The sequence below is a fragment of the Psammomys obesus genome, unplaced genomic scaffold, assembly GCF_907164565.1.
Source record: "Psammomys obesus unplaced genomic scaffold, mPsaObe1.curated_primary_1811, whole genome shotgun sequence".
Classification (NCBI taxonomy): Eukaryota; Metazoa; Chordata; class Mammalia; order Rodentia; family Muridae; genus Psammomys; species Psammomys obesus.
The window spans coordinates 1,356,855-1,371,281 of NW_026587759.1; the positions used below are offsets into that span (position 1 = coordinate 1,356,855).

Here is a 14,427-nt window from a genome sequence, read left to right on the forward strand (position 1 = left end):
ATGCCCAGAATCTGGAAACAACCCAGATGTCCTTCAACTGAGGGGACAGGAGCTCCATATGAAGCCCAACAGAGCCAACAAATCTGGGCCCAGGGGACCCTGCAGAGACTGATGCAACAACCAAGGACCATGCATGAAGAGGACTTAGACCCCCTGCTCAGATGTAGCCAGTAAGCAGCTCAATCTCCATGTGGGTCCTCTAGTAAGGAGAGCAGGAGTTATCTCTGACATGGACTGTGTAGCCTGCTCTTTTATTACTTCCCCCTGGTGGGGGCCCATTGCCAGACCACAGAGGAAGAGGATGCAGGCAGTCCTACTGAGACTTGATAGGCTGCTGTCAGATGGTAGGGGAGAAAGGCTCCCTCTTTTGAAAATAAGGGAGGGGAATAGGGGGGAAGAGAGAGGAAGGGTGGGATCATGAGAAGATAAGGAAGGGGGCTACAATCAGGATATAAAGTGAATAAATTATAAAAAATAAATTTAAATTTGTGGTTTTTTTTTTTTTTGAGAAGAACAATATAATTAATAAGTCTGTAGCTATATGATTCAAGAAAAAGAAGATAGGATACCAGCATTTGAATGGAAGTATGTCATTACAGCTATCAATACATTAATAATATTTCAGCATCAACCTCATGCCCTGAAATGTGACAACTCAAAATAGTAAAATTCTGTAAGACAAAGTTTGCCTAAGCAGACATAAATTCAATAGCTACATATCTATTAAGGATACCCAGACTGAGACCTGTTGAAGAAAACTGTAAGACCAGGTGTCGTCACTGATGAATTCTGCCAGACATTTAAGGAAGAAATAACACCACTTCTTTAAATTTTTTTTTCTCGAATATCAAGATTAAATGCTTTTGAATATCTTCTATGAAGCCAACTTTATCCCAGTACAAAACAAAAGTCGTTTCAAAAACAGGAAAGGACTGAGCAGTTTCAGTCCTAGCGTGCATGAGGGAGTTTATAACAGAACCTGAGTGTTTCTTACCCAGCAGCACAAGAAGATAAGGCATCAGAACGAGGTGTGGTTTGTCCCAGCAGCTTGAGAATGAGTGCAGTTAAAGATGCCATTCATATGAGTGCTTCAGTGTTTTCAGGAACAGGGTTCTGAGAAGGGCTCTGGGTGAGCTGCAGACAGAGATGACCACACAGGGCCTGTAGCAGCCTTTGCTAATGGCGGACGTGTATTTCGCCTGCACTGGGATGTCTCTGGTGGATAACATGGAAGGCTTCAGAATAGACACAGCTGATTTTACTCGTTACCTTGTAGAAAGTGTTTGATTTTTTTCCTTCTTTCCTTCAGGATATATATTCAGGATATACATACCATCAGACATACTGATGGTAGATTCGTGGTGTTCTAGTGGTCCAGTACTAGGTGTGGGGCTGTACTTCTGTAATCATGAGGGTACAGAGATGTGAGTCTGTGGTCAGCCTGACTGTGTAGCCGTGATCACTGTTAGCAGTGGTCCTCCTCTTGAGAGCACATTAAAACATAACAAAAGACAGTAGCATTGATCTTTTTGTTTGTTTGTTTTACAGTTAAGAACACAGAAATCTTGCAGAGTTACAACCAGTCACTTGAAAAGTGGTCTCTCTCACAAGCTGTCACTGGTCTAGTAGACACAGGAAAAACATCTGAAGCTGAGTCTCTGTGCACAAAGGTACTATTGTGGACTTACACATTGAAGCTCGTGCAGTTTTGTCCTACCTAAAAATAGGGAAAGTATTACTTAACAAGGATAGTGGTGATGACAGCCTCACCACTTACTGACTGCGCTCGGGCCTTCCTTTCAGTATTATTGTTTCTGGGCTTTACAACAATCTGTAATGTGCATGTGTATCATTGTCACCCTCTTTACAAATGAGAAATCTTTGTAAAAAGTATTTGCCCAGAAGCTCATAGCAGCTAGAAGTGGATTAAGAATACTGTACTACTGCTATAACCCTCATGGTCTTTTTTTTTTCCCAAAAGAAGTATTATTTACTTCTGTTTATGTATGCATATCTGTGTATGAGGAGGTCATAGGGGTACCATATTTTGATGATGGAATTACAGGCAGTTGTGAGCTCTATTGCATGGGTGCTGGGAATTGAACTCTGGTTTTCTGTAAGGTCCGCATGCTCTATGTCACTGAGCCACCTCAGTACACCTTGCCTTGTATTTAGGGTGTCATTCCTTTGGCTTCTGGTTGCTCCTTTTAGAATACCGCATTTCAAGGATCTGTTTCACTTTTCCAAGCTCCGAAGCCATAGAATGATTGGACGTTGACGGGTGGCAGTACTTGTTAATCACCATGGGCCAGGAATGGGGGGCTCTCAGCTGCTGCCTCTGTGGGTAGATTCTTAGCATCTTGACTGCCACGCAGCAGGGACTCAGTCAGTATTGATTCAATCAGTAAATCAGTTTCATGGACCTAGTAAAAAGGAGAGTTTTAAACATGGCTTTTTCTCTGAATGCTTGTGTTTCATAGATACCAGAGAGAGTGTATTGTTCTCTTAGAAAAGGTCTTTGGAGAGAAACAAATTTTACAGAGAAAAATGGTCTTTCATGATCCCTTTTGTCCTTGAGTTTTTTGAAAAACAGAATAATACATTTTCTTTTTCATGTGAGGAATTCTATCTGTCTAAGCCCAGGGCTTAGTGTATTAATTATATTGTGGATGCTGACTAAGCATAAATTAGCAGTTGCGATGTCTTCTCTAGAATAAGGAATGCTTTATGAGCCTTTACTTTCATCTTATTGTTTCAGTCTGTCTTAGAAGAAAGCCTTCAGAGACACTTTAGATATATGTTGGACTGTGATTTAATGATAAAAGATAGATTAAGATTCTCTGAAGAGAGAAGCAGTACACAAATATTTTTACTACAAAAGAGTTGGAAGTTTGCCAATCTACAGAGCTGACATTTGAGATGAAAATCCTAACTATTCTGATCTGATCACAACATATATATTGAGTTACGGTGCTATACTCCATAAATACAAATGTTATGTTAATCATGGAGTATTGTATATTCTACTGAAATAGTGATTACCTTTACTTTTTATATTTCTTGGGTCAGTTTTATATTCAGAACATACATATTTTAGAATAAGAGCTGAGAATAAACCAGCTCAACAGGACTGTTTAATCTATATTCAGTGATTCAAACACTATAACCCTGTTATTTATATGAAAGATTATTTAAATGTAGGCTTTGGTATTCCCAGGCTGGATAGCCTTTTGTGTATTTAACTTTTGTACCCACTTTTGTTATAGCCAAAAAACAAAAACAAAAAAACAAAACAAAACAAAAGTTTAAATTAAGGTGGAAAAATATGTTATCATAAAGCACATTTTAATTGCCTTTTACTTATTTCAGTTTAGAGCCTATTTGATATGTTTCTATATTGGGTTTAATTTTTAGAATTTAAAAAGTAACCCTGATCAGCCCGCTATAATCTTACTGTTAAGACAAGTTCAGTGTAAATCACTCCTGGAGTCTCAAAAGCCCCTCCCAGATGCTGTACTGGAAGAACTGCAAAAAACAGTCATGTCCAATTCTACTTCTGTTCCTGCATGGCAGGTAAGTCCTCTGCTTTCTCATGTGATTCCTAAGTCAAAATATGCTGTGCTGCTAGTTGAGGAATGTACCCCATTTCTGTTTGCTTTAAGATTAATCATAATTTGCCCATTTCCAAATGTAAAGAGTATTGTGGAAATTCAACATTAATTTAGGATCTGTTTCTATAACGCTTTAAGTCCTTATTAGTTGTTGATTGTAAATTTCCTCAATTGAAAAGAATAGCAGACATCCGTCTTTTTCTTGGAGTTGATGTAAAAGAAATAAAGAGGTGTTGAAGATGTTTTGTAATAGTTGTCTTAGTTACTTTTCTTGCTTCTATGACAAAATATCTGATAAAAGCAACCTAAGGAGGTGCTGGAAAGATGGCTCAGAGGTTAAGAACACTGGCTGTTCTTCCAAAGTTCCCAAGTCCAATCCCTGTAACCACATGGTGGCTCATAACCATCTATAATGAGATATGATGTCCTCTTCTAGCTTGCAGGCACACATGCAAGCAGAACACTGTATAAATAATGAACAAATAAAAGCAACCTAAGAGAAGAGGGTTTATTTTGGCTCATAGTTCCAGGGTGGTTTGAATGAAAATGTCCTTCATAGGCTCAGGCATTTGAACACCTGGTCCCTTGTTGATGACACTAGTTAGAGATAGTTTTAAAAGCCGTGGCCTTGCTAGAAGTATGTAATCTCAGAGGTTGGGCTTTGAGAGTATTTGGCCTCAGCTCATTTCTAGTTTGCTCTCTCTGCTTCCTGATGTGATCTCTCAGCGTCTGATCCTATTGCTATGCCTTTCACTTACTGCCATCATTCCTGCCATGATGGAGTCTTATCCCTCTGGAACTGCATACCAAAATAAACTCTATTCCTCAAGCCAATTTGTCACGGTGTTTTATCACTGCAACCTCAATTGCTCAGCGGCTTTCACTCAATCCAGAGCTCACCATTTTGGCTACTCTGACACACCGGCTTGCTCTGTTTCTAGTCTCCATTTCTTGGATGCTGGGATCACAGTGGATTATGCCCACCTGGCTCTTAAATGGACTCTCAGGCTCTGAACTCCAGCCTTTGCTTGCATCACAAGTGCCTTGCCTGCTGTCTAATATGCATTCTAGTGTAGCATTTCCATTGTCATTTGTTTCAAAATGTTCTTTATTGTTGAGATTTGTTTTGTTTTTTATATAAAGCATCTTGGAAAATGTCTAATATGAAAATATTCTAGATATTTTTCTGCTAATGATTTCAAGCATAATTGTATTTAGTTAGAATGTGATTTTATGATTTCACTCTGGTGGTATTTTTGAGATGTAGTCTCTGTGATAGTTTTTTGCAGCAAAGGCTCCATAGAAGCCCAGGGTGGTCCTCCTGGGACTTGTGATTCTCCTGCTTCAGCCTGCAGAGTCCTGGGACTAAAGCATGATCCAGCAAGTCTGGCTCAAGATTTGTTCTTTATAATCCAGCCTAAGTTCAAATTGGCTAAATCTTGCATGGATAATTGTCAACCATGTGCTCTGCAGTTGTTGATCAATCTTTTAAGTAGGTAGTGTAAGCCAAGCTTCATCATTGTTTGTATCTTTGTCTTCTTGCTGAATTTTTATTTTACTTTATTTTTGGTCTGTTTCTTCATATGAATGCTGAAACAGGCATGTTAAAATCACCTGCCAGTCTGAACGTGTCCGCTGTTGGTTGCCTTTTCTCATGAATTCTGTGCCGTTGGGGATTTACAAAGGTAGAAATGTGTATGTGGAAGGAGTGCTGTGATCGTATCAACATCATCATTTCCCGTTTCTGTCTTAGAGACGTCATTGTTGGGTAGTGCTGCAGTTGTCCAAACTTTCTTTTGATTATATAGTTTATTAGTATTTACATAGTTTATCAGTTTTTGCATTGTAATTTGAAGTTCTTGGTTTGCCATCTTCAGAGACATTTACACTTCAGCTTGATAGGTCTAGAGAAGTGTTGCTGGCAGAATAAGCAATGTGACAAGGCTCGTTCGTTTTAGGGTCCTGGGGCATACCAGTAGTTCAATTAAAAAATTAAGTTTATTAGCATTTATTAAATTTGTTGGGAGTCGGAGATCATGCTCTACACTAAACCGGACGCTCTGCATCTGCCCTCCTTTCTGTTCCTTAGTGGTTGGCACAGGTGTATCAGTCCCAAGGAATGATGGGTGCTGCAGAGATGTGTTACAGAAAGAGTCTACAGGTGGCATCCCAACAGGACAGTTGGAGTGGGAAGCTCTCCAGTCTGTTGAAGCTGGCACTGCTTGCGCTGGAAGTGTGCATGGTAAGCATGCTATAATTGTGACCATGAAAACTTGAGTCCTGCGTAACACCTATTTCCTTTTTTTTCTTTATTTTTAAATAATTTTATACATTCACTTGTATCCCAGCTGTAGCCCTCTCCCTCTTCCCTGCCAATCCTCCCCTCCCTCCCTCACCTCCTCCCTGCCCCCTTCCAAGGGGGGGGGGGTTGGGGAGGTCCTCCTCTCCTTCCATCTGACCCTAGCTTATCTGGTATCTTCAGGACTGGCTGCAATATCCTTATCTGTGGCCTAGTAAGGCTGCTCCTCCCTCGGGGTGGGGAGGGGAAGCTCAATGAGCCAGTCATTGAGTTTATGGGAGAAATAATTCCTGTCCCCTTTACTAGGGAACCCACTTGGATACTGACCTACCATGGGCTATGTCTGAGCAGGGGTTATAGGTTATATCCATGTATAGTCCTTGGTTGGAGAAACAGTCTCAGAGAAGACCCCTGTGCCCTGATATATTTGGACCTTGTGGGGCTCCTGTCCCCTCTAGGTCATACTAACTCCTCCTTATTTCATATGATTCCCTGCACTCTGCTGAAGGCTTGGTTATGGGTCTCAGCATCTGCTTTGATACACTGCTAGGTAGAGTCTTCAGGTGCCCTCTGTGGTAGGCTACTGTCCTGTTACTTGTTTTCTCCTACTGCCAATGTCAATCCCCTATGCCTTTCTAGGTGAACCTATTTCCTTTTTAATTTCTGAAGCTTTCACATATGAAACTCTGACATTTTCCCCATTGTTCCATTATCTTTTGCTGTGATATCTTGTGGACTTTGTACCTTGAGCTCGGGAGATACATAGAGCAATAGTAACACAAGACTACAAGAGAATTTCATAACTGTTTAGGAACAATCTAAGATTGTGATTTTAAAAGTTGTATTGTAGCAAGTATATTCTTAGGAATGCTTAAGAATTCAAGGCTGCTACTTTTTGTAACAAAGATGCCAGAATTTAAGTTTTTTTTTCCTAATTCAATTTGGCATTCCTTAAGGTATTTCTAGGGACCTGTGACTTGATATCCTATTTTCTGATGCCAGTTTACATGGATTAACTCAAAAAGTCTTATGTGCCAGTAGGGAAAATTCTTAAAGATAAAATGTACATGAGAGTGAAGTCAATCACTGGAACAGTTTATAGGATTCTTCTTGAGCACTTTGTGTATTTGGTATATATGTTTTAGAATCAGGATAAATACTATGTGTATTTGTAGGTATGTAAGCACAAAAGTGCATAGATATCATTCATGGATTATAATTAAACATTATAAATAAAAACTATAATGACAGTTACTTTGACTAGGACAGCTGGGGCTTTTAGTGATAAGAGAGAATTTTTAAATCATATCTTTTGATTCTATTTGAATTTTTAGCGTATTCATATAAACTCATGGTTAAAAGATGAGCTGTCTTACATGGTTGGAGGAGACTGTCCTGGGCGGTCCTGAAATAACTTGTTTTTACCCAAGCATCCATGGAAATATGATTATCTCACTTTATATATTTTAACTAAGAAAGAAAAGAGTGGAGCAATGTTTTGGGGTGGATGCTGTTGGCGGAGTTGCTGTAGACACATGGGACATTTTCTGTTTTCCTCCTGCCCTTTCCATTGCTTTGTGCTTAGGCACTCTCCAGTAAACAGTTCTGGAGCAAATGAACAGACCATAACAGGGGATGAGTTTGATGTAAAAAATGGAAATAGTAAATATAGATTATCTAATAGGTTGTTTTACTTTTTATGTTTAGGTTTCACCAGGGTCTTTAAGGCCTTGGAAGTGGCTGAGCTACAAAAGCTACATGTAGTTTCTAATGTACTCTTGAATGTAGAAACTAGGTGCTTTTTAGCCTGACTTAATATTTGTTAGTTATAAGTATCGAATAAAATATAAATATCATTTAAAGATATTATAAATATAATATTTGTAATTTATAAATATCATTTATAAATACCATATAAATCCAAGAAATTAGAAACCACCTGGAATGAAATGAATAATAATTAATAATAATTATAGTAATAGTGATTGTGTCGAGCTCTAGGCTAAATGCTTTGTACTTGTTTAACAGTTCCTGCAACCATCTTTCAGAGATATGAAAATCAGCATGTCAGCAATAGCCATGTCTGTGTTCTTCTGCCCCCAACCACTGCCACCCTAAGACCGTTTTCTCTAAGAGCCTGTGTTCTGGTTCTGTCCATTATGGCCTGTGAACTTTCCAGCTCCTCAAACCATTCAGTCTTGTTTCCTGGTTTTCTCCTGACATCTGCATTACCTTCTTGTGGCTTTATTATGCATGTTAAGTGAAGTGACATTTACAAAAGCCTCTTGCAGGTGTCATAAATGTCTATAAATATAAACCATAAAGCATTAACCAATTTAGTTTGTTGTTACAAGATTTGACACCAATAGTTACTATAAAAAATAAAATTGATACCATGTATAAGTGTAAAACATTAAGAGGAGAATGTGGCTATTTTAAAATTGAACTGTATATCTGATATTATATGAGCAAATAGTAAACTAATAAGTTAATGAAGGTATTAGACATTGTATGCCACAGTGAGACATTAGATCAGGAAAGGTGTTTTTGAGACAAAAGATTGTTAGCCTATAAGGAAAGTATAAATGCTCCAGAAAAGCAGAATTGAAGAGAAGTAAAAAGTTTCTGGGCCAGAGGTATTGCCTTCCCTTTTGCTTGGAGGGAGCTGATTGGAGGCTTGATGTGTGTCTTCTTGAGCTGTGGACATGCGTTTAAAAGTATTTGGACAGATAACTGTTTCAAAGGTTGTGGTGCTCAGTCTAAGGTTTTACTGTGGAGAAGGAACTTGCTGATGTTCTTGGAAATGACTTCTTGCTTCTAGGAAAAAATAGGCAACAGTGGTTGAGCTTCAAGGTGGGCAAGAATACCTACTTACAAACAGAGTGACAGTTTTTATCTCACATTTTGTTTACTCTGTTCTGGCCTGGTAATAGGTGGTGAAAGTCTGTTGGTTGTGGACAGTAACAGCAAACCATACTTGCCATTTCTGCTGTGTGCTAATGAGGGCAGACAGCTAGTGCTATACTATGTTGATGAGTGTAGTGTTTGGGAGTTTATATGTGTTAAATGTAATTTTGACTTTGTGATCTTATCAACTTACAGTAGGTTTGTTGGGATTTAACCCCGTTATAAGGGAGAAGCATCTGCAGGGTATATTAGTAGACACGTGTCCCATGACAACATACGGTTCCACACTTGAGTTAATGCTCTGTACTTGCCATCCTCAAATTAATAATTAATAATTTCTGAACATTTTTATTTTTGTACTTAGACCTGTGGGTTGTGTGGATAGAACTGCAAATGGACACAAACGCCTAAAATTGAAATTCTCTGAGAAAAACTAATAGGAGCAAAACAGCTTTAATATCTCTCAGTCCTGAAGAGCTTCATGTCATTTCCTACTATAGTACTCGCCAAATTTAAACTTGCAAAAATTTACTGAGGGCCTGGAAATACAGTTAGCATGAAAGTACAGTCAAGGAACAACTTGCCATCATGACTTTGCTGAAGCCCAGCCTTACCATGAGAGGGTTGGTGAGAGACTGTGGGTAATATCCCTGTATAATAATCAAACTGTTGACAAATAGAACATATTTTAATTTAGTAAGTGAATGAATGTGTACAAGATGATGTGAGTCACGAGTTTGATTATATATACAGCAACAGAAAAGTCTGTAATAAATTTTATTATCTTTAATAAAATAGTTTTTAATAGTTTTTCATACAATATGCTCCAAGTACCATCTCCTTTCCCAATTCCTCCCAGCTCTTCCCTGCCTCATCATCCACCCAATTCCACGCCTTTCTCTCTCTTTAGAAAATAAATGGGCAAGTAAAAACAGAACAGAGTTAAAAGAAAAGACACAAGAAACCCGCATAAACAAAACCCATAAAAACACAAAATTGGAAACCATAATATACAAGCAAAACACCAGAAAGGCAAAACAAAGCAATATGAGACAGAAAGTCTACACAAGCACCATTGAGTTCATGTTGTATTGGCCATCTACTCTTGGGCAGGAGGCCTGCCCTGAAGTGTAGATGAACTACTGGGTACATTAGTACCCAGTGAATTTTCTCTATTGAAGAAACCTAAAGTTTCCTTAGCAAGCAGATGTCAGTTGGAGATAGCTTCGGGTTAGGGATAGGAGCTCTTGTCCACTTTCCCTTCTCAGTGCTGGGACCCCATTTGTTTTGATCTTGTACAGGCCCTGTGGGACACAGCCTCTGTGACTTCATATGTGTGTCAGTCCTATTGTGTTAGGACAGTGTTTCAAAGTCTGTCACTCTCTGAACACTGTTCAGTTGTGGAACTCTGCATTAGTTCTCGTCTGTTGCAAGAAGCTTCTCTGATAATGACTGAGACACTGATCTATGGGTGTATAAAAACAATGTCATTAGGAGTCATTTTTTCTGGGTTGCTTTAGCAGAACAGTCGTATTAGGTTTTCTCCTAGGCCCATGGCCTATCTAATCTTGAGGCATTGACCACGTTAACAATGCTCCATCTCAGGAATGGACCTTAACTCCAATCAGATAGTGGTTGATTACTCCCATGTTTGTGCCCCTGTTGCATCAGCATATCATTCAGGTAGATGACCATTGTGGAGCTCAGGATTTGTATCTGTATTGACCTTGTACCTGGTATTGACTTTGTATCTGTTTTGTTTTTTGTATTGTATTTGTATCTGGCACTGACATCTTTCCTTTGTACAGAGTACCTTCCAGTACCATGTACAGTAGTCAGTAGTGGTGAAGGCTCTGGTTAGGCATCAGCTCAACTGCTCTGTGTCCAGCGAGATAGATATGTAAATGCTGTCTTCACCAGCAGGGCCTTACTATCAGTTTGTGGAGAGCAACCACGAGTTTGTCAGTAGCCTGAGACGTTTGAGGGCTTCCAGGGGCCTCTTTGGCCAAAAGCTCAGCTGGATGTAACCCATTCCTAGCACTGGAGGTTTCACTTGGTGGTGAAGATGTCTAGCTGAGGCATTGTCTCACCCACTCTTGATGATTTCATTCCGTTTTTACACTACTTTCACAGTAAGGGTCATTATGACCCTTCCACTGGTCCGTAGTGTTCGCTGTCCCTTTCCTTTTTCCCTTCCTTACCCCTCTCTTCCACCCTGTCCCATTTAATCCTCCTGCTCCATGTTCCCCCTTGTTGCTTCCTACTTCTCTATTCTATTTCCCCTTCCTTTCCTTCTTCCATATGATTTATATACAGAACAGAAAAAAGTCTATATTAAGGATTATTACTTACTGTTTGTTTGTTTGTTTGTTTGTTTGTTTGTTTGAAACAGGGCCTCACTGTGTGGCCTTGGCTGGCCTGGATCTTGCTATGTAAACCAAGCTGGCCTTGAATTCAGAGATCCACCAGCCTCTGCCTCTTAAGTGCTGGAATTAAAGGCAGGAATGATTACTCTCAGCTCAATAATAAATTTTAAAGAGATGGAGAGACAAAATTACATTGTCTGCTATTCATGAAAGGAAGATTTGATTTCTGTGCTAGTGAGAGTTTCATATTTGTGTGTGTGTTCGTGTGTTCACGTGTGTGGGTGTGGATATGTGCACACATGTGTGGAGGCCAGAAGTTGGTGTGGAGTTCTTTTCTTCAGTTTCTGTCCACCTTACCTATTGAGACAATTACAACCAGAAGTCTCCAAAACATGAGCTGTTCATCTTGCCTTCCCATCCTCAGCCTCTGCTGTCCTAGCACAGCGATTACAGCTGGGCCACCATGCTTCATCCCACCTGCAACCCCCAGCATTTATATGGGTGCTGAAGATTTGAGCTCAGGTTCTTACACTTACACAACAAACACTTTATCCAGAGCCGTGTTGTAAGGAGACACAAAGAATTGTTTTCTAGAAACCACCTGGGTGTGGGCACCACAGTCTTGTTCTCTGCATTCTGACCTGTTGTGGCTTTCTATAGTGGTACCCATTTGTTGGAAAGAGACGTTTCTCTGTGGAGGGCTCAGAGCTGAACTTACCTGTGTGTATAAGGAAAAGTACTTAGAATTTAGGGATTATGTTGGTTTAGTAAAGTGGCTGGTACCTCACCAGTTTCAAGTATTTGTCTAGGTTTCCAGTACCAGACATGATTTGCCGCCTGTTGAGTAGGCCATAAATCCAATTACAGAGCTGTTGGGTTCTGCCAGGGTATGTATGCCACCACTGCACTGTAAGGGTTATTTTGCCATTCTGGTAGTTGTGATTCATATGTAAATATGTAACAACAATTTAAAAAAGGTTCTCTGAAATTGAGAAAGAGTGAGGGGATGGTTCTGGGAGGGAAGGATGAAAGGGAAATAGGAAAATTATATATATATATGTGTGTGTGTTGATACATATATATGTTAGGTGTATATAAGCTTCCTCTGTTTCCATATGTAAAAAAGATAAAAAAGATGTCTCACAGCCTCCATTATCTTTTTGTGCATTCATTAAGCATTGATCTTCTTCCTAAATTAAACAAATTACTCTTGTTTACACTATATTTAGAGGCTATTGCTCTGATATTTTTCTTACAATTAAGTGAAATGTTATACTTATTTATATATAGATATATTTGTTATGATATGGCTATATTAAAATTAAAAATAAAATATATACTGACTTAAAATGCATATTCTGGATACTTGTAATTAAGAAATCTTGGAGCCTGGTGCAGTGGCACATGCCTGTAATCCCAGTACTCAGAGAGATAGAGGCTGGCAGATCTCTGAGAATTTGAGGGCAGCCTAGTCTACAAAGTGAGTCCAGGACAGCCAAGGCTACAAAATAATCAATCAGTCAATAAGAAAGAAAGAAAGAAAGAAAGAAAGAAAGAAAGAAAGAAAGAAAGAAAGAAAGAAAGAAAGAAAGAAAGAAAGAAAGAAAGAAAGAAAGAGAAAGAAAGAAAGAAAGAAAGATCTCAGTACAATTTGAGGATTTCGTTGTTGTTGGATATTTATTAAATTCCATAGGGGTTTTCTATAACCTGGCTAGTTCCCAAATAATTGAGAGAGAGACCTGTTGATTTATTTTAAATGTTTTAGCACAATAACTGGGCAGGTACAATTTAAACTACATTTTCTAAACTAGTCTGGCTACCTCCCAGCTGCATCCCCCAAGTTACTTCCCAGTAAGTCATCCTGTCTGGACTGGATCTGCTCCATCAGGCCATGTCCTCTTTCTGTATCGTTTTTCCCTCCTCTCTCTCTTCTCCTGCTTCCTTCTCCTGACCTTATTGTTCTTCTCTCAGACCCCAAACCCTGGAATGGAAGTTCTGCCTGTTTCTGTTTTGCCCAGTAATTGGCTGTCAGCAACTTTATTAACCAATCAGGATAACTAGGGAACAAAGTTTGCACAACATTGGTGTATGTGAGAATGCACTCATCTCACTGTAATCAGATTTTGGGGCCAGAATTTAGAATCTGAATACACACCACCAGACCAACTCCCAACGTTTTTTTGTTTTGTTTTGTTTTTGTTATCTTTTTTACTATTTTTATTTTTTGAGATTATAATATAATTAAATCATTTCTTTCCCCCCCACCTTTAAATCATCCTTTGTGTGTTTCACCTCCCACCCCTATCCAAAACACAATTTCTATACTTAAGGATCAGGCATTATTGGGGTGGGGACTGAGGGGATGGGATTGGGCAGCAGGATTCTAAAAGCCAGAGGAACAGGGGTTGTGCTGTAAGACTATTTGTTTTGAGGTAGGGTCTCAGGAACCCCAGGCTGGCCCCAGGGTTGTTGTGTTCCTCTGAGCTTTTAAGCTCCATGCACCCACACGTTGGGATTGCAGGCATATGCCACTGTGTATCATTTTTAAGCAGTGCTGGGCATGGATCTCAGTGCCTCATGCCTGCCTGTCAAACACACGACCAAGTCAGTTCCGCTCAAAACTCCAGCTAAAGTTTTAGTAACTTTTTTCTTTTAGTTTGGTTACTGCCTATTTTGTTATTGTTTTGTAGGAAGTACATGTTATTTTTGAATTAGTACTTTCTATAAAACTTATTTGTAACTGAAGGAATATGTATGCATATTTTCCCCAGCAATGCTGTTACTTTGTTTTCAGTAGTAATGACTTTGGTTTAATTATTCTGTCATCTGCCATGTATGTTCTATATTGTGATTTTATCAAATTTCCGCTTTCTTCTCAGATGATTTTGAAAAGCAACATCATACATTTACCACTGCCTTAGTCAATGTTCTATTGCTGTGAAGAAATGCCATGCACAACAATTTTTATTTTAAAAAGAAAGCATTTAATTGGGGCTGGCTTACAGTTTCAAAAGTTCAGTATATTATCGTCCTGGTGAGAAGCATAGTGGCATGCAGGCAGACATGGTGCTGGAGAGGTAGCTAAGAGCTCTACATCCGCATCAGTGGACAGCAGTAAAATTGAGAGACATTGGGTCTGGCTTGGGCATTTGAAATCTCAAAGCCCAACCCCAGTGGCACACTTCCTCTAACAAGGCCGCACCTCCTAATGGTGTCACACTCTGGTGACAAAGCTTTCAAAACC

General features: G+C 39.3%; 1 protein-coding gene across 2 annotated transcripts in view; it reads left to right on the top strand.

The window, feature by feature from the left end:
• The window catches only part of Skic3 (SKI3 subunit of superkiller complex), an 88,408-nt gene that overhangs the window by 67,947 nt on the left and 6,034 nt on the right, over window positions 1-14,427 (top strand). For both annotated transcript variants that reach the window (XM_055604000.1, XM_055604001.1), the window contains exons 38-40: window positions 1,549-1,670; window positions 3,415-3,573; window positions 5,701-5,853. In XM_055604000.1, coding sequence (XP_055459975.1) covers window positions 1,549-1,670; window positions 3,415-3,573; window positions 5,701-5,853 — 434 coding nt within the window. The remainder of the gene's footprint in view (window positions 1-1,548; window positions 1,671-3,414; window positions 3,574-5,700; window positions 5,854-14,427) is intronic.